The following is a 26334-nucleotide window of genomic DNA, read 5'->3' as shown; positions in this document are numbered from 1 at the left end:
AAGGGGACGTGTTCCCTTCGCTGGCTTCTTTGTCCGTGACCACAAGTCTGCACCGTCTTATTTGTTGCAAAATAAGGATTTTTGGCAAAGTAAGACTATTAAAGGCCTTGCTTTTAATATGTGCAAAGCATACAGTAATTTTTTAAGCTTCACATCCCCCCCAATCGTGAAAAATTATGCAGATTGCGCCCCCCCACCTACCAAGAACAATTTCCATGAGTGCCCATATTTGTGTGGAACATAAATGGGACATGTTCTCATCACTGGCTACTTTGTCCGTAACCACAAGTCTACATCGTCTTATTTGTTGCAAAATAAAGGCTTTTGACAAAATAAGACTTCTGGAGTCCTTGCTTTTAATATTTGCGAAACATTAAGTAATTTCTCCAAACTTTTTCCCTCCAATCTTGGATATATTGTACAGGTTGCCCTCCCCCGCAAAACATAATTTCTATGAATGCTCAAGCCTGTAGGGACTATTAGGGGGACGTGTTCCAATCACTGGCTACTTTGTCCGTGACCACAAGTCTATATCGTCTTATTTTATTGCAAAATAAAGGCTTTTGACAAAATAAGACTTCTGGAGTCCTTGTTTTAATATTTGTGAAACATTAAGTAATTTCTCCAAACTTTTTCCCTCCAATCTTGGATATATTGTGCAGGTTGCCCTCCCCCAAAAAACATAATTTCTATTAATGATCAAGCTCGTATGGAATATTAAGGGGACGTGTTCCAATCCCTGGCTACTTTGTCCGTGACCATAAGTCTACATCGTCTTATTTTATTGCAAAATAAAGGCTTTTGACAAAATAAGACTCCTGGAGTCCTTGTTTTTATTATTTGCAAAGAATCAAGTAGTTTCTCCAAACTTTGTCAATCCAATCTTAGATATATTGTGCAGTTTGCCCTCCCCCACAAAAATAATTTCCATAAAAGCTCAAGCTTGTCTGGAATATTAAGGGGACGTGTTCCAATCACTGGCTACTTTGACCGTGACCACAAGTCTATGTCGTCTTATTTTATTGCAAAATAAAGGCTTCTGGCAAAATAAGACTCCTGGAGTCCTTGTTTTTAATATTTGCAAAGCATCAAGTAGTTTCTTCAAACTTTGTCCCTCCAATCTTAGACATATTGTGCAGGTTGCCCTCCCCCACAAAACGTGATTTCTATTAGTGCTCAAGCTTGTATGGAATATTAAGGGGATGTGTTCCAATCACAGGCTACTTTGTTCGTGACCACAAATCTACATCGTCTTATTTGTTGAAAAATATAGGCTTTTGAATCCTTGCTTTTAATATGTGCAAAACATCAAGTACTTTATTCAAAAGTTTATCCCTTCAAGCTTGGAATATTGTGCATGTTCACTGGTGGATTCAGGGGGCGAGGGGGAGACCCTGAGCCCCCACGATCTTCCCTTGCCTCAATTCCTTTATTTTTTTGTTCTGTTTTCATTCTTTTTTAAAAGATAAATTTGTCAATTTTGTCAATTATTGGGGTTCATGTCACAATCCGCCCTCCCCAAGATTTTGCTTATTGGCGCCCTTGCCGCGTTCATCCCCCAAAGTTTTGCTCTAGATCCACCGCTGTGCAGGTCCCCACCCCCCACCAAGAACAATATCCGAGTATCCATGCTGTCCATCCGAGTGTCCAAGGGGACGTGTTGCCATCGCTGGCTACTTTGTCCGAGACCACAGGTTTCCATCGTCTTATTCGTTGCAAAATATACGCTTTTGGCTAAATAAGACTTTTTTTTGGAGTCCTTGTCTAAATATGTGCTAAACATCATAGTAGCGTCTATATTTTTGACAACTTTATAGCTATACTTCTATTTACATATCATGTTACCAGGTTAAAAAATAAGGACGCTATGGGGTAATTATTTAATGAATAAAGGGCCTCATCTAGTAAGTAATTTGCATATAACCGGTTGCATGACAATAGCACAGACGGGCCAGGGGCAAGGTTTAAAGTCGTCCTTATACAATTTTGGCTTATGCGGAAAGATTAGTTTGAAATTTGTTGAATGACAAGGATGACTATCAGGTAAGGATAAGAAGAATGTATGGGAAGAGACCCGAATAGACAGAAAGGTGCTTACGTGTTATAGCGACCACATTCAAATTCTTGATCTGAGTTAAAGCGGTTTCTCTGTCTCCATTGTGAGATAATTAGCTTAGTCTCAATGAGATAAAGTACTATGTTGGAATATTTTAATAAAATATTTAACGCATAGAGTTGGTTAGGTTAGGCATTTAATATAATGTGCTCTGGGCGGCCTGCTTTCTATAATTTCCTATTGTAGTTTCCATAATTTCGTTACTAAAGTATTATATTTCATCATATTTTGATATACTTCATTAGAATTAATGTTCTTCGAAGTTCTAATGAAGAATTGATCTTTATTAGAACTTCACTTCTTCGGTGTGGTTGCTATAACAAGTAAGTACCGAAAAAACATTTATCCCTTTCAATTAGAAATTATGTTGGAATAAGATGTCGCATTAAAAGGAGACCACCCTAAACTACCTCTTTGGAGGAATCCAGCTCGTTGAAATAGACACGTGCGAGGGATTTTTCCGTAATTTTCTTTACGCTAAACTTGACTCTTTCTCTCAACTCTACATTTTAAAACAGTAGCGTAGAGCGTAGAGAGTGAGGCGTTGAGGAGGGAACAGCCCCTTTCACAAACGGAGTAATTTCTGTTCGTTTTAAGTTTTAATGTCGCTCCTTACTTTCACTTAAAAAAACCCTGTTTTTTTTACTTATTTCTGAACATTTTTGAATTAATTCATGTTTTGATTTTGGCTCTCTACGCATGAATAATTAAAACCAAATTTGCATATTGATTTTTTGTGGCTAAATGGCTTTCTCATAGTTTTGATCGGACGATTTTGAGAAAAAAGGAGTGGGGCTTAGGCCTAGCTACCCTCCAATTTTTTAGTTACTTAAAAAGGAAACTAGAACTTTTTAATTTTTTACGAACGTTTTTATTGATAAAAAATACACACAACTTACGAATTAACTTACGTAACGAACTTCTTTATTCGTATGTTTTTATTAAGTATATATCTCCCCCTCGCCAAAATTTCACTCCTCACACTAAAGCTTAAATTTTGTCCCAATTCCTTAAGAATGACCCCTGAATCACAAAGGCCGTAGAATAAATAGTTGAAATAACTAAAAATACTTTACTGCAAAGAGCGAGGTATTAGGAGAAGGTGAATCCTATATGCGTAATAATTTATGTTCGTTTTAAGTTTTAATGCTTTACCTTACTTTCAGTTGAAAAAACTTTCTCATATTTATTTTTTCGATGTTTTTCTAAGAAATGATAGAAAAAACTGCGCCCCCTCTATGGAAATTCTCTTTCCCCATGATAAATTCATGCAATTATAGATCCCCCCACATAACCCTTCCCCTCAACCCCTCCTCCCCCAACCGGAAAAAATATCCCTGAATACGTCTGTACACTTCCCAATAACCATTATTTTTTGTAAACACTGGTCAAAGTTTGTAACTTGCAGCCCCTCCCACGGGGACTGTGGGGGAGTAAGTCATCCCCAAAGACATAGTTATAAGGTTTGTCGACCATGCTGAATAAAAAAGATATCCCAGAATTTTGATCCGGTGACACTGGGAAGAAATTAGCGTGGGAGGGGGCCTAGGTGCCATCCATTTTATTGGTCGCTTAAAAAAGGCACTAAAACTTTTAATTTTCGTTAGAATGAGCCCTCTTGTGAAATACAAGGACCACTGGGTCGATACAATCACCCCTGGGAAAAAACAACAGCAAATAAACACCCATCTGTGATCTGTCTTCTGGCAAAAAATGCAAAATTCCACATTTTGTAGATAGGAGCTTGAAACTTCTAAAGTAGGGTTCTCTAATACGCTGAATCTGATGGTGTGATTTTCGTTAAGATTTCATGACTTTTAGGGGGTATTTACCCCTATTTTCTAAAAGAAGGCAAATTTTCTCAGGCTCGTAACTTTTGATGGGTAATACTGTGATTCTTTTGATGTAAAAATTTCATATTTTAGACTTTCGGTTACTATTGAGCCGTGTCGCTCCTTACAACAGTTTCTTACCACGAACTGTTTGATTTCTGGTCATTTTGAGTTAGAGTTATTATATGAATTGGTTTCTTCTGTTTCTTAATTTATATCATAGGTTTAATATGACTCTATATTTTTTTAAAAAACTTCTTTTTCGGAAAGTTTCCTTTTTTTAATTCATTTCTGTTCATTCTTTATTGCCAATGTTTCATATTTTCCTCAACATTTCGCATTTCAGCATCAATTTTTTTCCAACATCAAAGTTTCTTTAAAGTATCAAAACGTCAAAATGATGGGTTTTTTTAAACAAGAAAGTTTCAAAGTTCAATACCCCCTCAACAGTCCCTGGAAGTAGTGAAAAATAGGTGTTGTAGCAGTTGCAGTCACAGTTGGGAGTTGTTGCAGTTGCAAGTAGTCACAACTGCAGTCTCAACCTGTCTCATTTGCAGCCATAATAGTGGCAGTAGCAATAGTAACCTTGAAAGTTTCAATTTGATTCCTTTACTGTTCCTAAAATATTGAAGATAGGTGTTTTTGACAGCTTGGATATACATAAGCTCTTTTGATTTAGCCCAACATACTCCTCAAAATTTATCAAAATTTTGCCTTAATACTCTTAGCCTTTTTCGACAGATTGAGGGCATTCTCCCCTTTTCTAATGACTAATTCTGCATGTAAAAAACCTAGGAATTGCATAATTTACGTTGCTTGCCCCAGGGGCTGAGGGAGGGGCAGAGCATCCCCAGAAGCTTAGCTATCAGACGTTGTGACATTGTCAAATAGAATAGCTTTTTCAGATCTTTGTTCGTATTAAGGAGATAATCTAAAAGCACAAGAGGAGGAGGGGCAGCATCTCTTAGTTATTGATGTTGTGTCCTTTTGAAAACCTTCCTACATATAATGTGTTTTGATTTTGCTTGACATTTCTATCAATATTTTCTATAGGTTTTACCTTAATATTCTTTGCCTTTTTGAAGAGTCGGAGTGAAACATGCCACCGTTCCCCTATAACCAACCTTGTATTCAAGCACTGGGCAACTTATATAACTCACAAAACTTGTCCCAGGGGCTATGGGGGTTAAGTCACTTCCAGGGGTATAGTTATCTGACTTTATCGACTAGTTATAACAAGATGGCTTTCCCAAAATTTTTATCAGATATCTTTGGAACGAGGGTAGCTAGAAAGGGAATGGGAGAGGGATGTGTTGCCCTCCGACCACTTTCTAACATCTTACTCAACATATTTTGAAAGATCAAACATAATACCATTACCTGTTATTGTGATATTACAGATACACCTTTTTGATAAACAGAAGGAATGTAGTATCTTTAAATTTAATTTAGCATGTCGCTCAACGTTCCCCAAAGTTTTTCCTTAATACCTTAGGCTTTTTGAGCATCTTTAGATAAAAAAAAACCTCTTATTTTTTTAATAGCAAATCGTGCACATGAAAAAAGGGGAAATTGAAAGATTTTCAATCCTTACCCTCTTGGTTGTGAGGGGTATTGTATCTCTGGCGGAATAGTCTTTTACTAAACCTTTTGGCTGTTTTGAAAAGAAAATCTATTTCAAAATTTTGATTGGTGATGAGGGGAGAGAGGATCTAAAAAGGGCAAGGGGGGCTGGCTCCTCTCCGATAGCTCTTAAACATTCCCTGAGATTTTCAACTTAGTACCCTTAGCCCTTCCTTAGATGTTGATATTGAATTAAATACCTGTTCAAATGAACACCCAGTTTAGCTCAACCCTAGTGTAGTTGGATCCAAATTTGAATGAAGCCCTGTTTGACTTTTAATCAACTCGACCCAGGGCCTAAAAAATGATTGACTTATCATATAACATATATTAGCAGTTAGGGTAAGCTTAAAACTTTTCTAAATTAAAGAAAATTCTCAGGAAAGGATCTATCGCCAAAATCATGGACTGATAAAGCGACTGTCTTGTTTTATTGCAAATTGCAAACTTTTTAAATAGTGCTCGGTTACAGATTTCTTAACGGACAATTAAAACTCCGATTTTATAGCCTGTTCCGTAAGCTCTTTCAGCATGTTTTTTGGAATAACATTAAATATAAAAAAGTTTTTTTTTAACTGAAAGTAAGGAGCAACATTAAACCTTAAAACGAACAGAAATTATTCTGTATATGAAAGCGGCTCTCCCCTCCTCAACGCCCCGATCTTTACACTAGATTTTTTATTGTTTTAAAAAGTAAGGTTGTGAGAAAGAGTCAAACTTTAGCGCAAAGAGCAATCTTCCCCCATGATAAATTCTACCATTGAAAGATCCTCTGACGTAACCCCCTCCCCCGACCCCCTACCACCAGAAATAAATCTCCCCTGAAAAGATCAGTATATTTCCCAATAACCAATACTATATGTAAACAATGGGAAAAGCTCAACTTGCAGCCTTTCCCCTGGGGACTGCGGAGGATTCCTTCCCCTGGGGACTGTGGGGGATTCCTTCCCCTGGGGACTGTGGGGGATTAAGTCTTCCTCAAAGAAAGTTATTAGATTTTACGACTATGCTGAACAAAATGGCCACCTAAGAATTTTGATCCGGTGACTTTAGGTGAAAATGAATGTGGGAGGGAGGCTAGTTGCCCTTTATTTTTTGGTCACTTAAAAGGGCAGTAGAACTTTTAATTTCTGTTAAAGTGAGCATTCTTGTGGTATTCTAGGACCATTGGGTCGATACGATCACCCTTTGAAAAAAAAGAGAATTCCCTGTTTTCGCAGATAGGAGCTTTAAACCTCTACATAAAGGTTCTCTGATACGCTGAATCTGATGGTGCGATTTTTGTTAATATTCTATGACTTTTAGGGGATGTTTCCACCTATTTTCCAAAATAAAGCAAATTTCCTCAGGCTGGTAACTTTTGATAGGTAAAACTAAACTTGGTAAAGCTTATAATTTGAAACTCAGCATAAAAATCCAATTCTTTTGACGTATATATTAGTATTTTCGTTAAGATTTCATGACTTTTAGGGGGTGTTTACCCCTATTTTCTAAAAGAAGGAAAATTTTCTCAGACTCGTAACTTTTGATGGGTAAAACTAAACTTGATGAAAGTTATGTATTTAAAACAGCATTGGAATATGATCCTTTTGATGTAGCTATTGGTATCAAAATTCCGTTTTTTAGAGTTTTGGTTACTATTGAACCGGGTCGCTCCTTACTACAGCTTGTTACCACGAAATGTTTGATAAAAAGTATTTTGTTTGCTTTGTTCTAAATAAGTTCAACTAGAAAATGACACCAAAGCTTACGTTGGGGAGGGGGCAATAAAACAATATTTTCGAAAACCTCGGAGAGCTACCCATTTCAGTGCTCCTACAATGTTCCAGTGACACACTAGTGCTGGAGAAAAAAATCAAAGAAAACACGTCCGGGTATCAATAACTCTTTCATAATTTCCAAAAGTTTCATAATTAAATTCAGTCTTGAACCAATTTTTTTCTTGTAGTCTTTCCAAAACACCTTTTCTTTACTTTCGAAGGCTACTGGGAAGGAGAACCTTCAAGAGGGGGATTTTAAAAATTAGTATAAGGGTTTTTGATCATGGAGATTTCAGGAGTAGACCTTTTATTATTTCAAGGCTTTCCATTCCAGAGATGACACAAAAATTGCATTTTGTGCTATGAGGCATTTTGTGATAATGTTGTAATGACAAGACTAAAAAAACTAGTAAAAGTAAATGTAATCTCTGTATATTACCACACTATTTTTACAAAGGTAACAGTTTTGACATCTAGACATAATATGCTGCAAGACGTTGCGGGGGTACATTTGTCTTCTGTTTACCTTTCCCCGAATGGTAATAGTAGGAAGATGATAAGATCTATCAACCTGTAACGTTTTACCACCAGCAGGAAGTCGACCTCCTTCATCAGCTAGAAGTGTTAGGTTTGCGTTCTCCTTTACTACTAACTCCCCTGGAGATACTACTCTTGAATTTCCCCATCTATGACACTTGAATTTTCTCGGTACCCCATAGAAATTTAAAACCTTACTGTCATGATAATGCACGCACACATTTTCAACAGTGCTACCATTAGCAATCGTTTCATAATCTATATAGTAATGATTATTATGAAGTGCACACGCGTTTTCAGGGGGACTTTTTCACGTTGGGGTGGGAGTGGGTCAGGGGAGGGGGTTACAAGGGAGGATCTTTCCATGGAGAAATTTATCATGAGGGGAGAGAATTTCCATGAAGGAGGCACAGGATTTTCTAGCATTATTTTAAAAAAATAATGAGAAACTAAATAATTTTTTTCTCCTGGAAATAATGAGTAGCATTAAAACTTAAAACGAGCATAAAATATTACATTTAAAAGGGAGTTCGTCTCCTCCACAATACCTTGCTCTTTGCTCTAAAGTGTTTTTAGTAATTTCAACTATTTATTTTCGGCCTTTGTGATTCAGGGGTCATTTTTAAAGATTTGGGATAAAATTCAAGCTATAGTGTAAAGAGTAAGGTATTGACGAGGGGAAAACTCCCTGATATACGTAATAAAAATACACAAATATAGAAGTTTGTTACGTAAGTTAATTCGTAAGGTTAATTCGTAATGTTTATTACTAACAAAAACGTTCGCACAAAAATAAAAAAATCTAGTTGCATTTTTAAGTAGCCAAAAATTGGAGGGCAACTAGGCCTCCTCCCCCACCCCCTTTTTTTAAAAAAATCATCCGATCAAAACTATGAGAAAGCCATTTACTAAAAAAAATAAATAATATGCATTTTTTTTTTAATTATTCATGTGCGGTGAGCCAAAATTAAAACATGTATTAATTCAAAAACGTTCAACTATTAAATAAGAAAAAACAAGTTTTTTTAACTGCAAGTAAGGAGCGACATTAAAACTTAAAACGAACAGAAATTACTCCGTATATGAAAGGGGTTGTCCCCTCTGCAACGCTTCGCTCCTTACGCTAAAGTTTTTTTTATTGTTTTCAAACAGTTCGTTGTAACAAACTGTAGTGAGGAGCGACCCGGCACAATAGTAACCAAAACTCTAAAAAATGGAATTTTGATACTAATAGCTACATAAAAAAAATCGCATTTTAATGCTGATTTTAAATATATAAGTTTAGTCAAGTTTAGTCTTACCCGTCAAAAGTTACGAGCCTGAGAAAATTTGCCTTATTTTAGAAAATAGAGGGAAAAAAACCCTAAAAGTCATAGAATCCTAACGAAAATCACACCATCAGATTCAACGTATTAGAGAACCCTATTGTAGAAGTTTCAAGCTCATATCTACAAAAATGTGGAATTTTGTGTTTTTACCAGAAGGCAGATCACGGATGCGTGTTTATTTGTTTTTTTGTTTTTTTTTTCAGGGGTGATCGTATCGACCCAGTGGTCCTAGAATCTTACGAGAGGGCTCATTCTAACTGAAATTACAAGTTCTAGTGCTATTTTCAAGTGACCAAAGAAATTGGAGGGCACCTAGGCCACCTCCCACGCTAATTATTTTCCCAAAGTCACCAAATCAAAATTCTGAGATAGCCATTTTATTCAGCGTAGTCAAAACACCTTATAACTATATCTTTAGGAACGACTTACTCCCCCACAGTCCCCGTGGGAGGGGCCACAAGTTACAAACTTTGACCAGTGCTTACACATAGTAATGGTTATTCGGAAGTGGACAGACGTTTTCAGGGGGATTTTTAGGTTTTTTTTTTTGGGGGGGGGGGTTAATAGGAGGGGATATGTTGGGGGAACTTTCATTGGAAGAATTTGTCATGGGGGAAAAATTTTTCATGAAGGGAGAGCAGGATTTTCTAGCATTATTTAAAAAAAATGAAAAAATAAATATGAAATTTTTTTTTTTCACCTGAAAGTAAGGAGAAGCATTAAAACTAAAAACGAACACGCATATTATGGGCTCACCTCCTCCTGATACCTTGTTCTTTACGCTAAATTATTTTTATTAATTTCAACTATTTATTCTACGGCTTTTGTGATTCAGGGGTCATTCTTAAGGAATTGAGTCAAAATTTAAGCTTTAGGGTACAGAGCGAGGTACTGACGAGGGGGTGAACCCCTTCATATACATAATAAAAATATGAGAATACAGAAGTTCGTTATGTAAGCTAATTTGTAAGTTACGCATATCTTTTACTAATAAAAACATCCGTAAGAAATTAAGAGTTCTAGTTATCTTTTTAAGTAACCAAAAAATTGGAGGGCAACTAGGTGTCCTCCCCCGCTCCTTTTTTCTCCAAATCATTTGATCAAAACTATGAGCAAGCCATTTAGCCAAAAAAATAAATATGCAAATTTCGTTTTAATTATTCATCTGCGGAGAGCCAAAATCAAAACATGTATTGATTCAAAAACGTTCAGAAATTAAATAAAAGAAAACGAGTTTTTTTAACGGAAAGTAAGGAGCGAAACCAAAACTTAAAACGAACAGAAATTACTTCGTATATGAAAGGGGCTGCTTCCTCATCAACGCTTCGCTCTTTACGCTAAAGTTTTTTACTGTTTTAAAAAGTAGTTAAAAGAAAGAGTCAAACTTTAGCGTAAACAGCGGGGCGTTGATGAGGAAGCAGCCCCTTTCATATGCTAAGTAATTTCTGTTCGTTTTAAGTTTTAATTTCGCTCCTTACTTTCCGTTAAAAAACTTGTTTTTTTTATTTAATAAAAAGTAGAGTCGTGACAGAGTCAAACTTTAGCGTAAAGAACAAGGCGTTGCGGAGGGAACAACGATGATATTTGTTACAGAATCATATGTTTAACTAAATGGTAAATTATAATGCTGCTTTAAAGTGGCCGTTTAAGGTGTTGCACTCTCCCTCTCTTTTTGTGGAATGATAACCACTAATTTTAGGAGTTGCAGCGTGAATTTCTAGGAGAACAATTTTTTGATTTTATTATTAAAGCACTCCTACGCCACAGCGAACAAATATAAATCTCATATTTTTCGTTTCAAGTTTTCAGTGATTTTTTTTCGCACGAAAGTAATTTGCAATTTGGCTCATTAACGCACATTGTAAATTCTCATCATTCACTGTAATAAAAAATAAAATAATATCAACAGCTTTTATTTACTTCTTATTATTATTTGTACATACTTACATTTTTTAATTAATATTTCTTTTTCCCTGAGCGATTTTGAAGAATTTAAGCTTACATCTTGTGACAGGGCACTAACAAAAGTCTTGACTTCAAAGCTCCATTGAGAAAACCTATTAAGAGACTATTTTATTTAAGGCGTATCCTAAGGTGTGCAAACAATGTAAATTCCAATATTGGAAGGAGACTTTTCCGAAGCGATAAGGAAGATAATTGCCAAGTAGTTGCTTGTTCTGAACGTTATGAAGCACTAGCAGGTATTGAAGGATTGATTGCTTTAACATAGATCACAGTTGTCACTTCTAATGAGTTTTCACGAGCCCCAGTGATATTTAATTTCTAGAGCATTTTGGAAATATGCCAGTAAACTTTTGTCGAAGAAATATTATAATTATATATTTTTATCTAACAGGGAAAGGTCTAAGGGAGCTGATCGCGTCTTTTTTTGGTATGGTAGTAATTTGGTTATCGATGGTATTTCAGTCTTATGACCAGCGCTTACATCAATAGCTAAAAATCCTTTAGGGTCAGATACAGTGAATTCAAATACCATTGCCCGCTATTGAGAAAGTAGCTAGTATCGGCCTTCCTTATGAATTTCACATATGTCAATAAGCTGATAAAATCAGTCAATTGATCAAACACAGAGTTTTTTTCCTTTTTTTTTAACCTGGTTTCCTGAAAAAACTTACAAAATACTTCATTAAGAGTTCAGTTCAATTCAGTTTCTTTTACTATTACAACAAAAGTATTCACAAGAACACTGTTCCAATGGTCTCCATAAGGCCTTATGGCCTGTAGTATGGAGACTAATTAACACTAAACTTAAAACAAATAAACAAAAGTATTCACAAGAACACTGTTCCAATGGTCTCCATAAGGCCTTATGGCCTGAAGTATGGAGACTAATTAACACTAAACTTAAAACAAATAAACAAAAGAATTCACTTCATTAAGTTAATACAATAATACAAAAAACTCAAGCAACAGGAGAAGACACCAATCCTTGATCAATTTCCGCATTTAAAACCTATCCATCCTTTGACCCTATCCAGTGAATAGGGCAAAAATAGCTACCATCAAAAGCCCGTGTAATAATAATAATAAGTCAAACAATAATAAATAAATTAAAATTAAACTAAGCAATGTCAAAAATAAAACTTTGAATATCCATTTTTCAATGGAGTATGATTTATTTCTCATGCTAATTTTTGACGCGTAAAAGTCCTTAATCTTAAAAGTTTACTTACTAAAAATCATGTTTACTTTAAGAATCATCATATATACTAATTTTGTCAGTTATCAAAACTGATCAAATTCTGAGTATTTGATTGAATGATTGCTTTCTGTTTCCCTTTTACTGCCGTATATATAAAGACCGTACACGCTTTTAATGAAAGAAAGGTTGAGAAGGCTAGGCCATGTTCTGCGTATGAAGGATGACAGATTGCCGAGGATTGTCCTTTTTGGCCAACCGTCTGGGGCTACACGGAAGGCAGACCGTCCTTGTCTGGGTTGGGAGTATGTCATAAATAAAGATCTAGAGGAAATGGGAACTTCCTGGGAGGGTGTAAAGAGGGAGGCCTTGAATAGATTAGGCTGGAGGAGGAGCGTGCGCAGCTGTGTTGGCCTCAGGCGGCTTGATGCTGCAGTGATTTATTAGTAGTAGTGGTGGTGGTAGTAGTAGTAGTAGTATATGCGCTTTTAATTCAACATTACACATGGAATATTTAGAAGTGCATTGATAGGATGAATTCAAAGCAGCCTAATTTCATCTTCCGTAGGCCTATACGTCATTAATCGTATGAAATAATTCAATTGACTAAAATAAAGTTTTTTTTTTAACCTGGTTGGTTGTAAAAAGTTAAACTATTTGTCAGTGATAATTCAATGGAATATAATTAATTCCTTGTTCTGGGATCCAATGTGTAAAAATCCTTAGTCTTAGGGTTTTCCTACCAAAAGTCCTTTTTACACATAGAATTGTCATATAATGATTTAAAACAGAGTTTTTTAAAACAGAAAGATGTAGGGAGGACTTAGGGTGGGTAGACTGAATTTGTGGTAATTTTTTTGGGTACTAGCGAAAGGAGGAAATCCATTGGGACTAAAAATTATTCTTATCAGGGCCCTAAGAAGGGAGATAAGAAAATCTTGTCCAATTTATGGATACATGTAAGGAATTAATAGATTTTAGGAGGTATATATTTTTAACGCGTTTTGAAGGAGTTGAATGGCTTGAGATTTTTTTTTTAATTGAAAATTGCGATGCTTTTAAAAAGTTGGGAAACCTCGCTTGAAATGAGAATTGGCAAGCGAAAAAAATTTGTTTTGATACATTTTTAGTAGTTAGAGGTTAGTGAGGATTTGGGTTCTTTATATTTTTTTTTACTTATTGTTATTATTATTATTTTTTTTGGTGTGTGTAAGTTGCATGTGTTATTTTGTTCCGTTACTAAGGTATTATGTGTCTTATTATCAGCGTCTTATTATCAATTATCATATGTCATATTTAGCCTAATCAATTTGTAAGTTATCGAGATTTGATCAAATTCTCAGCATTTGATTAAATAAATACTTTTTGTTCCCCTTTACCTTAATATATATAGACCATTCACGCTTTTCATTCGACATTACACAGGGAATGTGATTGGAATTGATTCGTGGAATCCCTGCTCAAAACTCTCCCCATATTGCGTAGAAATACTCAGGGGATATTAGCGAAGGGAACCCTCAGTGCTTTCACTATCTGTGATTTTTTGGGAGGGGGCTCTCAATATCCTCTAAAAGAAAATTGGGTTATTTGATGTTTTCTCTAAAATTTACATAGGATAAAGTAACCGTTTGGGTATTTACAAACTTCAATTTTTTGGGTAGATTTGGAGAGACCAATATTCTTCTTGGTAAATTCGGGGAAGCCCTTGGGTATAATGTAAGCACCGATACGGTTGTTTATTGCTGGTTGAGACTGTGTAATGGGATAGGTCTATGATTGATTTGAAATCTGCAATGAAAGAGTACACCAGCACCAATTCTCTAGGAAACAACTGAGATCGTTGACAGTTCTTAAAATAAGCCCCCGAATTCATTTTTATTTTCATCTGACAGTGTTTCACAAATTCTAAGTATGGGACCGGTTTATCTGAGGTCTGCCAGAGTCTAAACTTGTTTCAACTGGAAGATTGTGTCTAGATGACCAGCCACGATAACAATAAAAAGCCAAGAAGGTTGGATGAGGCTTAAAAAATTTCTAGTTTTAGAAAAAATGAGCATGCAGATAGACTCGATTGGTTGGAAGGGAGGCAGAATCAACTAGAGTATCAACTAGAGTACTCCTCTTGAAAAAATTTAGTTTTTGAAAAATTTTAGGAAATTTTCAAGATTATGACAATGATCTTTTAAGACTCACCTCATCGTGAATAATTTTGAATCTTACTTCTTGAAATTGGTAAGTGTTCGTAACACTCATCCAATCATTAATCTAAAAACAAGAGCTAAGAGCTCATATGGCACTTGTGACGAGGCGAGAAGAGCTAAGAGCCAAGAGATCATATGGTATGAGCTCTAACAAAATTCTATGAATCAATAGATTGATTTAAAAAGGAAAATAAGAGGCTTAATGCCGGTCAGGATTTAAAATAAGAGCTCTGAGTCACGATGTCCTTCTAAATATCAAAATTCATTAAGATCCGATCACCCACTCGTAAGTTATAAATACCTAATTTTTTCTAATTTTTCCTCTCCCTTTAGCCCACCCCCGATGGTCGAATCTGGGAAAACGACTCTATCAAGTCAAATTGTGCAGCTCCCTGCACATGTGCACACGCCTACCAATTTTCATCGTCCTAGCACGCCCAGAAGCACCAAACTCGCCAAATCACTGAACCCCTCCCCCCAACTCCCCCAAAGAGAGCGAATCCAGTGCGATTCTGTCAATCACGTATCAAGGACATTTTTTTATTCTATCCACCAAGCTTCATCCCGATTCCTTCACTCCAAGTGTTTTTCCAAGATTTCCCCCTCCAACTCCCCCCAATGTCAAAAAATCTGGTCGGGATCTGAAATAAGAGCTCTGAGACATAAATTCCTTCTAAAAATCAAATTTCATTAAAATCCGATCATCTATTCGTAAGATAAAAATACCCCAATTTTCACGTTTTCCAAAAATTCCGGTTTCCCCCTCCAACTCCCCCCAATGTCACAGGATCTGGTCTAAATTTAAAACTAGAACTTTAAAGCACAAGATCCTTCTAAATATCAAATTTCATTAAGATCTGGTCACCCTTTCGTAAGTTACAAATACCTCAATTTTCAAAATTACCTCCCCCCCCCAATTTCACCAAAGAGAGCAGATCCGGTCCGGTTATGTCAGTCACGTATCTTAGACAGGTTTCTATTCTTCCCAACCAGTTTCATCCTGATCTCACCGCTTTAAGTATTTTCTAAGATTTCCGGTCCCCCCAACTGCCCCCCCCCCCAATTACGCTTGATCCGGTTGAGATTTAAAATAAGAGATCCGAGTTACGAGGTCCTTCTAAATATGAAGTTTCATGAAGATCCGATCACTCCTTCGTAAGTTAAAAATACGTCATTTTTTCTTATTTTTTTAGAATTAACCCCCCCCCTCCCAATAGAGCGGACCCGTTCCAATTATGTAAATCACATATTAAGACTTCTGATTATTTTCCCCACCAAGTTTCATCCCGATCCCTCCAATCTAAGCGTTTTCCATGATTTTAGGTTCCCCCATCCCAAACTTCCCCCAATGTCACCAGATCCAGTCAGGATTTAAAATGGTTGCTTTGAGACACGATATCCTTCTAAATATGAAATTTCATTGAGATCCAATCACCCGTTCGTAAGTTAAAAATCCCTCATTTTTTCTAATTTTTCAGAATTAACCCCTCCCCCAACTACCCCAAAGAGAGTGGATCCGTTCCATTTATGTGAATCATCTATCTAGGACTTGTGTTTAAATTCCCCACCATGTTTCATCCCGATCCCTCCACTCTAAGTGTTTTCCAAGATTTTAGGTGTCCCCCTCCAACTCCCCCCAATGTCATCAGATCCGGTCGGGATTTAAAATAAGAGCTCTGAGACACAATATAATTCCAAACATCAAATTTCATTAAGATCCCATCACCCACTCATAAGTTAAAAATACTTCATTTTTTCATTTTTTCTATTTTTTTTAATCGCTTCTAAAGGATCTTGCTAGTTGAATAACAAAAATACTAAAGTCAAAAAGTAAAGAACGACTTTGAAATTCAAAACGGTTTGAAATTAACTCATTTACGAATTTTGAGTTAAACCAACAGAGGACACAACGAATGAGGAGTTTAAACATAAAACAATCCGAAATCCCGATGAATATTGGAGTCTAACCTCAAAAAAAGTAACTGGCCGCGGTAGATCTTTCAATCAATCGCAAAAAGAGCATAATGTACACTTTACTAAGTATTATTTATACTTTATATTTGATTAGTGACCTATCAATTGATTCTACGACAACAATCAGGGGTATACTATTGGAATTACCAATCCCTGTTATTACGCGCACCTAGGTCTTGCGCAATACGATAAGGAGGTGTCTATAAGGTACACGAGTTTATTACATAATAGGAAGTGTTTTCTTCAAGAATTCTTTGATTGTTACGTAACACTGTAGTACATCTGAGTCTTACTTAATACTTTAGGAGGTGTTTTTTCAAGATTTTCTTTTCTTAGAAATTTTTTTCTTCAAGATTTTTTTCTTCGAGATATTTTTTCTTCAAGACATTTTTTTGAGATCTTTTTCTTCAAGAGTGGTGCCTCAGTGAACCTTCATAATCCGAGCACAGCTAAAGTTTTGTCCGCTGTAGGAATTGCATTAAAACCAGCGATTTTCCCAATGGAACGACGTATTAAGCACTTGAACAAGCAAAATATTCCTTACGCTTGGTTTCGAGAAATAAATTCTATGTGATAAGCTGCTTCCTGATCGAAGAATTTTCTACACAGTTTTTTAATCGATAAAGGTATAGATCCCGTGTCTCGTATCTCTCAAAATATTTTAAATGGATGGAAGAAAATTGATTGGCAGAAATGGGATTAGGGGGTAGTATTGTCACATATTTGACACGCCTATGAACGTTACATCATAGTTGTGCAAATGCTCGGATCGGTAACCTCACTTTTGCTTTTGATGTTATCAGGGCTAAGCCGTAGACCTAATATATGTCAGGTAGACATAATAGGGAAAAGAGTTTTAACGAAGGCATTGCTTGAACTTTGAAAAAATCTGGACAAGGCTAATTTACACTACTTGGCGATATTCTCCTGACGTTTTCTGAGGGGGGGGGTGGGGGCACTTCGACTTGAAACAGTGAATTCTACTTCTACTAGCAAAAATAAGGAATTACAGAAAAAAACAGAGGAAACTATTATATAAAAAAATGGATGAAACACGGCAAAATACAGGAAGAAAAGACAAGAACAAACACCCTATTGCATTACACATTGAAGATTCATCCTGGAACAAGAAATCTAAAAGGCGAAGGTTTTTATTGTACATACAACTTTTACTAATAAGCAAATTTACAAATATTACTAAAACAGTTTATTCTTAGGGCACCGAAATCAATCTTATACAGCTAAGTAAGGGTATTTTTCCATTGCGAAATCATTCTTTTGTTTCAATTTGGGTTGTTTGACTTTTTTCCAAAAATTAAAATGCCAAAGTGGAGTTGTTTTGTTTCGTTTCTCAATCTTTTGCTTGACCTTGAGTTGTTTAACTTTTCTCCAAAAATAACAATACCAAAGCGGAATTGCTTTTGTTTCTTTTCTTATTCTTTTGTTTCAATCAGGGTTGTTCGACTTTTTTCCAAAAATAGTTTTGCTAAAACCAAATTGCTTCGTGTCTTTTATCATTTTTTTTGTTTCAACCAGGGTTGTTTGACTTTTTTCCAAAATAGCAATACTGAAGCGGAATCGCTTTGTCTCTTTTCTGATTCTTTTGTTCCAATCAGGGTTGTTTGACTAATTTCCGAGACATAGCAAAACCAAAGCGGAATCGCTTTGGTTTTTCATAACCAAAGCGGAATTCCTCATTCTAATGTTCCAGCCAGGGTTGCTCGAATTTTTTCGCAAAAATAGCAATACTAAAGCCGAATTACTTTGTTTCTTTTCTCATTCCTTTGTTTCAACTAGGCTTATCTGACTTTTTTCTTAAAAGTAACCATATCAAAGCGAAATTACTTTTTCTTTTTTCTCATTCTTATGTTCCAACCAAACTTTTAAATTTTCCCCCCAAAAATACCAATACTAAAGCCGAATTGCGTTGTTCCTTTTCTTATTCTCTTGTTTTGATCAGGGTTGTTTGTCTTTTCTCCCAAAAACAGCACTACCCAAGGCGAATTGCTTTATTTATTTTCTCATTCTTTTGTTTCAACCAGTGTTGTTTGTAGTTTTTTCAAAAAAATTGAAATACTCAAGCAGAATTGCTATGTTTCTTTTCTCCTTTTTTTTCTTTCAACCAGGGTTGTTTGACTTTGTTTTCTTTTTTCGCAAAAATAGCTGCACAAAAGCGGAATTGCTTTGTTTCTTTTCTCATTCTTTTGTTTCAACCAGGGTTGTTTGTCTTTTTTCCCAAAAAATGGCAATACCTAGTCCGAATTATTTTGTTTCTTTTCTCATTCTTTCGTTTCAACCAGGGTTGTTTTACTTATTTTCTCAGAGCCAACGAAAATGGCCCATGACTTATTACTTATTTTCCCTTTGTTAACTTCTAAAAGAACGGATTCATCGTGCTATAAAAAATTAAGCTTTTCAAGACATATCTATGATATACACTTACGCTAGAGCTGGCAATATCGATGTCACCTTGCGCAGAAGGTCTGGAACATAGAAGGTCATGGGGCAAAGGTCTTGATGGGCCGAAAACTTCACTGCCATGGTATTTGAGGGGCGAGGAAGGGTCCAAATATTTACATTGCATGGAGGGCATATGTCTTGAAGTGACCACGTATTTGGCGTTAAGCTTGGTGGGAACATCTCCTGCCCTTGCACTTTTTGAGGGGGGATTGGTCAGAATTTTCCTTAAAGAGAAATAAAATTTAGTTTTTCAAAATAAATTGAACTTAATTTTAGCCTTCCCTTAGTTAAATTCACTTCTAGTAGCTCACACACGGCTGCATATTTTTGCAGCCGTTTCATAATTTTTTTTAGTTTTTTATATAATTTGAGCCTTATTTTAACAAGTCCCCCAGTTAGATTCGCTTCTAGTAGCCTACGCATAGCTGTCCCTGTGTCCAAGCGTATCATCAAAATTCTCACAAAAACATATTTTTTTCGTTTTCCCAGATAACTTGAGCCTAATTTTAACATATCCCCATTTAAATTTGCTTCTAGTAGCTCATATACAGCTGCCCATGACCGCAAGCACATCATGAAAATTCTTGTAATAAAAAAAATTAAATTTTTTAGTTTTTCCAAATATCTTTATCCTTGAAAATTTTATTTCCTTGAAATTCGCAAAATTCCTATTTATTGCTCTCTCAAAGTCACTTCAGGTCTAAATACCCTCTCCTCCCTCTATACCAAGATTAGAAAGCTTTCTAAGCTCGCAACAATTCGGAGGGACTAAATCTTTTTTTGAAGTCTAGGGGAAAAAGATTTGCAGTTTCACAGTATTTTCAATGATAATAAATAAAAGCAGTTCCTTCATAAAAACACTCCAAAATCGCTGATCTACTTTATATATTCGATGTGAATATCTTCATTGGTGTAAGATAGATATTATGCTATACCGAATTTTTTCAAGCGAAAAAATACGCTTTTTTACTTTGAACAATCGCTCCTTTTTCGTAATTAACTAACGACTAATAACTTAGGCTCGATCCATACCCTCTTCCAACTAGATGCTGATTAGTTAAATTAGGTTTAGTCGCATTTTTTAATATGAAAATAGCAAACATAATCAGCCCCATGCCCCTAAAAAATCCAAGATTTATTGTAAACGTGACACGCCTTTTTACATCATTTTACGCAGAGTTCTTTTTAAGAATCAAAAGTGATAGAAGGGCAACTAGCTCTGTCCCACGTCTTCTTATCCCCAAATGCATCTGATATAAATTTTTGGATAGCGATTTGTTCAAAATAGTCTAAAGATCATATAAAGAGGCCTTGAGGATTAAAATAGCCCCTCAGAATCCGGGGGCAAGGATTGTACGTTATGCCACCAGGTTTTATTAGGTTTTTATAAAATGGGTGGTTGCATAAACTTTAGATTGGGCTCATTTGATTGGAAATTGGGGTTTCTTATGCTCTCTTTAAGAGTTAAAAGTGAAATGAGAGCAACCAGACCCCTCTCAAGTCCATCACTTTCCAACACAAACATCCAAAAAAAATTTGACACGTCTACTCTCTCTAGCATTGTTGAAAGATTCTGTAATTATTCCTTTATGAACGTCAACCACCTCACAGTCTGCAGCCCGTAGGACAAGGGCTGTAAGTTGGGCAATTCGTTCACTGTTTACATATAGTATATGTCATTGAGAGATGTATGCAAAATTTTATCTTTACTTTCCAAAAAGACAAAGGGAATTCAAATGAGCCTTTCAGAAAAGGCTGAGGGGAGCATAGAATTAAATCGAAAGACTTTATTGCGTGTACGGGCTGTCAAAGGCAGTAACTCGGGAATTACTGGGTATATTAGTTTGGAACTTTCAGGAAATGACAAGGGAGATGATCAATTGACCAAAAAGGTAGTTTTGTACGCTACTACAATTACGGCAAATACCCCCACTACTACTGCTTCCACTATTACTACTACAAATACAGTACTACATTTAAGACATTGTGAGGAAACATGAAGTAAATCAACAGACACTATTTGCATGCAAATTGTCAAAAGAGCTTATCTCAAGAATGGATTTGAGTATTAGTAGTAGTAGTAGTAGTAGTGGTAGTAGTAGTAGTAGTAGAACAATTTTATTAGAAATAAACATTTCTTAATCAATAGCACAACATAAGCGAAGCTTGTGAGGCTGTGCTAAATTCAAAGAAAATAAAGAGACAATATGGAGAATAAGAAAATATGAAGAATGAGGCCATATACCGAAATCAACAAAAAAAACAAACATAAGCAATACACTACCTTGCGTGACCCCAAGACAGCAAAAAAAATACATAAATATTACAAATGAATAACCTATATAAAATTTATTTTAGTTAATCTGTTTCAAAAGTATACCTACCGAGCAACTCCACACGTAAATCAGACTTAAACTGGCCAAGGCTACCTAGTTCCTTGATATCTATGTTCAGTTTATTCCTGAGTTTTGAAGCTCTGTAACTAAGTGAAAAAGAAGACCTACTTGAAACTAATCGAGGAACCTCAGCATTACCTCGTATCCGAGTAATGTGGTGGTGAACATCAGACCTCTCACAAAAAATTCCTGTAAAACAATCAGGAAGGCTATCACTGTAATACTTATATATAAAAATCAATGTATAATTATCAGAAAATGCTTAAATGGGAAGATCTATTGCAATATGTGTATGCTAATACTAATGCTTCTCTGTCTACTACGTTTCCTACTGCTACTAATGCTGCTACTTCAACTACTACCTCTATTGCAACTACTTGTAAGGCTAAGAGCACTAACATGAAAATCACAAAAGTATATGAATATACAGGTTATGATAAATAAAAAAGTGCAAATAGGGATAAATCCTTTTAATAGACAATTACAAATTTCGCAAGAAATACTAGATATTTCGATCACATATACAGTGACTGTCTAGTATTTCTTGTGAGATTTATCACAGTCTATTACAAGGATTTATCCCTATTTGAACTTTTTGTTAACTTCATGGAAAGGCAGCGTGGTCTTCGAAACTATCTCTCATTTTGTCAAAAGAATATATCAGCAATGTCATAGAAACAGCTAATAGCATTAAGTTATATGTTCCTTCAGTTTTTAATGATCTTTTATTTATTAAAGTAAAAAAGTGAAAACATTTTAAATGCATTTTGCTTTCTGTAAAATGCAATTTATATTCTGGTCTTAAGAAGGTAAGGGGGTTGTCAACCCTACTCATGTTAATTTTGGCTATTTTTAGTGTGACTCAGTTACTTGTTGAAATTTCTGTTCGTTTGAGTTTCATCTATTTATTTATGGTGATTTGTGTTAGTTTTACGCTTTGAAGGCTATTTGACTTTATTTCTGCTGATTTTTGGCTTAGTGGATCTCTCCACTCTTCATTGAAAAACTTACTTTATGGAAACAAGCCTTTCAACTGAATTTCATTACAACAAGTAAAGGAAATTGATAACTAAATAAAACTTAAAACGTGAACATCGGTAATTTTTTTAAGCAGCCTGTTTATTGTGTTGAATCAATATCATGATGAGCCAATAAAGTATCTAACATCCAGTTCTATACATCCTAATTCTATATTCTACATCCAATATACCTACATCTACATTACTTCATCTCTATATATCTACATCCATTTTAGTGTACCTATATATGTTACATCTATTCATCTACGTTCGAATTATATCCAAATTCAAAGTACCTTTTATTAATAAACCTTTTGTGCCATTACATTTAGTCAAAAAATATAGGCTACACTTGATCTTTGTCCTAGTCATATTATAAATACCTATGTCACTTATGTCCAAATACTAAGCCAAATCACCAGGATTTATCATGTCAATGTAGGAGCTAGGTCTATATTTAAAGTTTTTGGGCAAACTGGGCCGGAATTATTGGAAACTGAACTAATCGAGGTGCATCCGAACAGGGTGGTTTATTCCATGCCCCATCAAAGAGTTAATTAATTGGCTGACCTTCCTATATTTGGGGCACAGTTTTTCGGATAACACCAAATGTAGATTCGCTCAAAGACTAATCTACTCTGACCTTCCTAGATTTGGGGAACAGTTTTTCGGATAACACCAAATGTAGATTCGCTCAAAGACTAATCTACTCTGACCTTCCTAGATTTGGGGAACAGTTTTTCGGATAACACCAAATGTAGATTCGCTCAAAGACTAATCTACTCTGACCTTCCTAGATTTGGGGAACAGTTTTTCGGATAACACCAAATGTAGATTCGCTCAAAGACTAATCTACTCACTTTGAAAACAGTCGGTGCGCAGTAGGAAGCCATAGAAAACACGACAGTAAGCGTAACGCGACAGTTACTTGATCGTGGTTTGTTTCCAATAGTGACAACTCTCATCATGATATTTCAAATGCTTAGGGGGGATTAATTCATGAAAATACAGATTGCTGCGGCATTTTTTTTTTTTTTGAATAGGGCTAGTATTTTTAATGAAAACACCAAAAAGTGAATTTTTCAATTAAACTACCAAAAAATGATTCTTCATTTTCTCAAACCAGAAATTAATTTTGTTATTAATATCTGATTTCGGTCAACACATGTACAGTTGGAATGACTTTGAAACTTGGAATATTCAGAAATCCTCGAATAATTTTTACAGCAAAATCTTTTCCAAAATCAGTGCTAATTTTTAACTGGTGTTGAATCCAAAAATATTTTCAAAAGTGAGAAAAAAAAGCTGATATTCCTTTTTATCCAATAGTCAACTTATGTAAATAGGGTTCAAAAAAGGTCTAGGAGAGCGACGGTGCTCTTGACTGGAGTTGACACACAACTTGTTTCTAGATATACGCGTCTCTGTTCCTCACATTTATGGTGATTACAGTCAAGAATATCAAGAGTCACTAGTGAACCCGGAGGAATATTGGGCTAAAGCAGCGGAGGAAATAGTTTGGCATAAGAAATGGAACAGAGTGCTAGATAACAGCAATCCGCCTTTCACAAAATGGTATGTATTCTTCTAGTACTTTTTAAGACTAAAAGGAATTTGACTTACGGCTCTTCCCCAGGGTTCAGAGCAGAGTACGATGAGACCAGATCCCTCTAGGTTGACCTATTGCTTGTTAGAGTCATGGCTTCTTCCATTGGGATGTTGGAATGGGTGAGAAGTTCGTTGGCTTCAAGTTTTTACCAAGTAGGAGGGGGCGTCTTCGGGGTTGTTTCTATTTGTTCAGGGCGGGTTCGAAGTCAAATACAGACCATGCTGGGGAGTCATTTGGTATATGAAGGAGCTAGCCGTACCAGGGAACAGTGCACTAGGTGAGCTGCGTGAGTAAAGAGGTTTGCCAAGTAGGCTATGAAAAAGGGGGGTCTGTTCGCTAACAAAATCAACCCGGTGAAGACTCTCGACCCTTCGAAAGACTTCAAAAGTCACCAAAATTAACCAATTCATAAAGTTTAAATTAACTTGAATAACTGATTGACTTCAAGACTATTGATTTATTAATGGAAAGGTATGGCGTTGCTGTGTTTTACCTCATAAATTCCCAGCATGATTAGCTAAAAAAAAATACATTATAGTTTCAGTCTTAAAACTTAGTTTTGATAACTACATGCACTCTATGTGTTGATCAGTGACGCAAGAAAATATTTTGTTCGCTTGATTTTTATTGATTTTTTTCCCTCAGAGGGGGAGGGGGCATAAATAAAATTGAAATTTCTGGCTCCTATTTTTATCTTTCATACCCAAAAATAACATCTTGCAGGCATGTATACGGGGTTTTTTTGGGAGGGGAGGGGGTCAATTATAAAAAATAATTATTCTTTTAGACAATTTGAATAATAAGTGCTTGAAAATCTCTGAAAATTTATGGAGGGCCCCTCCCTGTGTACATGCCTGTCCGTTTGGGTTAATCTTAGGATTGATTCCCTGTATACAGGTATAAAATTGTATTTAATTTACTTACCACGGTAATATCATTGTACACTTGTGTAATTGCATCTTGGTTCCAAAAACGCCTTCCTTTGTAATTTGTAATTTTTTCACTGTTTTATCTTGGTACATTTTTTTAATCTATTCTTGTTTACCAAAGGAACCCAAGCCCAAATTTTTGTCCAACTCATAAAAATGGAACAAAAATTTTGCCTAAATTAGCCAATTTTCTAATCGTTTTTTAAAGTTTTTAGTAGCCCACCCCTCCCCCCACGGTATAACCCCCACCTGAATATAAATCCTGGATAAGCCCTTGGTGTAGTATATAACTTAAGAAGCTTATAATATATAAAATTATGAAAAAAAATTAATATATTTATTTAAATAATTAACATCAGGCTATGATAATAAGAAAAGTGATAAGGAAAAACAAATAAATGGATATTTTTTTAACATAAATAGATCTTAAGCTATCCTATAATGTCCAATCATCCTATCTATAGCTCCAATCACCCCACAGCTACAACTTAGCAGGGGAAAGTAAAGAGCAAAACTTCGTTTAAATCGGTGTGTAGCTTGAGCATGAACACCTATGTTGGCTTCAGATGGCCTGGTACTGCGGATAGTTATTATTAGCAGTAGCAATAGTAGTAGTAGTATAATGGAAGTAGTAGTAGCAGCAGTAGCAGTAGTAGTAGTGTTAGTAGTAGTAGTGCTAGTGGTAGTACCAGTAGTATAAATCCCTAGAATTCTTAAAATGCTTTTTATTTATCCTGAGGATTCTTACCTGTCGCATAATAGTATTCCATTGAATAAAACTTGTCTGCTACTCTGGTCATACTTCCTGTTCCCTTAAGGTCCAACTTCTTATATCCTTCTGCTTTACATGCTTACACATTGAATGGGCCATCACATACTTTTATCCGTACTTGTCGTTAATTGCTTATAGAACATACAAAGGCCCTTAATTTTTTTTATAACTTTCCAGGAGCCTTTATTCATTTATTCCTTCATGAGGTAAAAAATTAACCTTTATTTCCACAATCCACCCAATTTATTTATTTATTTGAAAACCCGTCATACAAAAGAAAGAAGACGGAGCAGTAAAAGAAAAAAAAATAAAGACCACAGTTGAACGCTTCACAAAGTAAAAGACAAGCAAATATACGAAAGAAATCAGAATAAAAAGACATCTAAGCCAACGAGCATAAACACAAACATTTACGTTCTAATTTGCTCATTATTTTACCACTGGAAGATATGGCTCCAGTCATGTAAGAAATTAATAATTAAAATTCACAATACTTGTTGAAACGACTGTGTATGAATCAGTTATACTATACCGAATAAGCACAAACGAGTTTTGTGTCTTAGGTTGGAGTCGAAGGAGATAGTTTGAGAAACGATAAAAGCACCATTTAATTTGCAT

The 26334-nt window shown here is 35.5% G+C and overlaps 1 protein-coding gene across 1 annotated transcript in view; it reads left to right on the top strand.

The window, feature by feature from the left end:
- Nucleotides 1-2003: 2003 nt before the first annotated feature.
- The window catches only part of LOC136038557 (acyl-CoA synthetase short-chain family member 3, mitochondrial-like), a 150463-nt gene continuing 126132 nt past the window's right edge, over nt 2004-26334 (top strand). Inside the window, exons 1-3 of the mRNA XM_065721727.1 lie at nt 2004-2043; nt 11279-11397; nt 23819-23981. Coding sequence (XP_065577799.1) covers nt 2024-2043; nt 11279-11397; nt 23819-23981 — 302 coding nt within the window. The 5' untranslated portion in view covers nt 2004-2023. The remainder of the gene's footprint in view (nt 2044-11278; nt 11398-23818; nt 23982-26334) is intronic.

The sequence above is a fragment of the Artemia franciscana genome, chromosome 18 (assembly GCF_032884065.1).
Source record: "Artemia franciscana chromosome 18, ASM3288406v1, whole genome shotgun sequence".
NCBI lineage: Eukaryota > Metazoa > Arthropoda > Branchiopoda > Anostraca > Artemiidae > Artemia > Artemia franciscana.
This window is presented reverse-complemented; position numbering and strand designations above follow the sequence as displayed.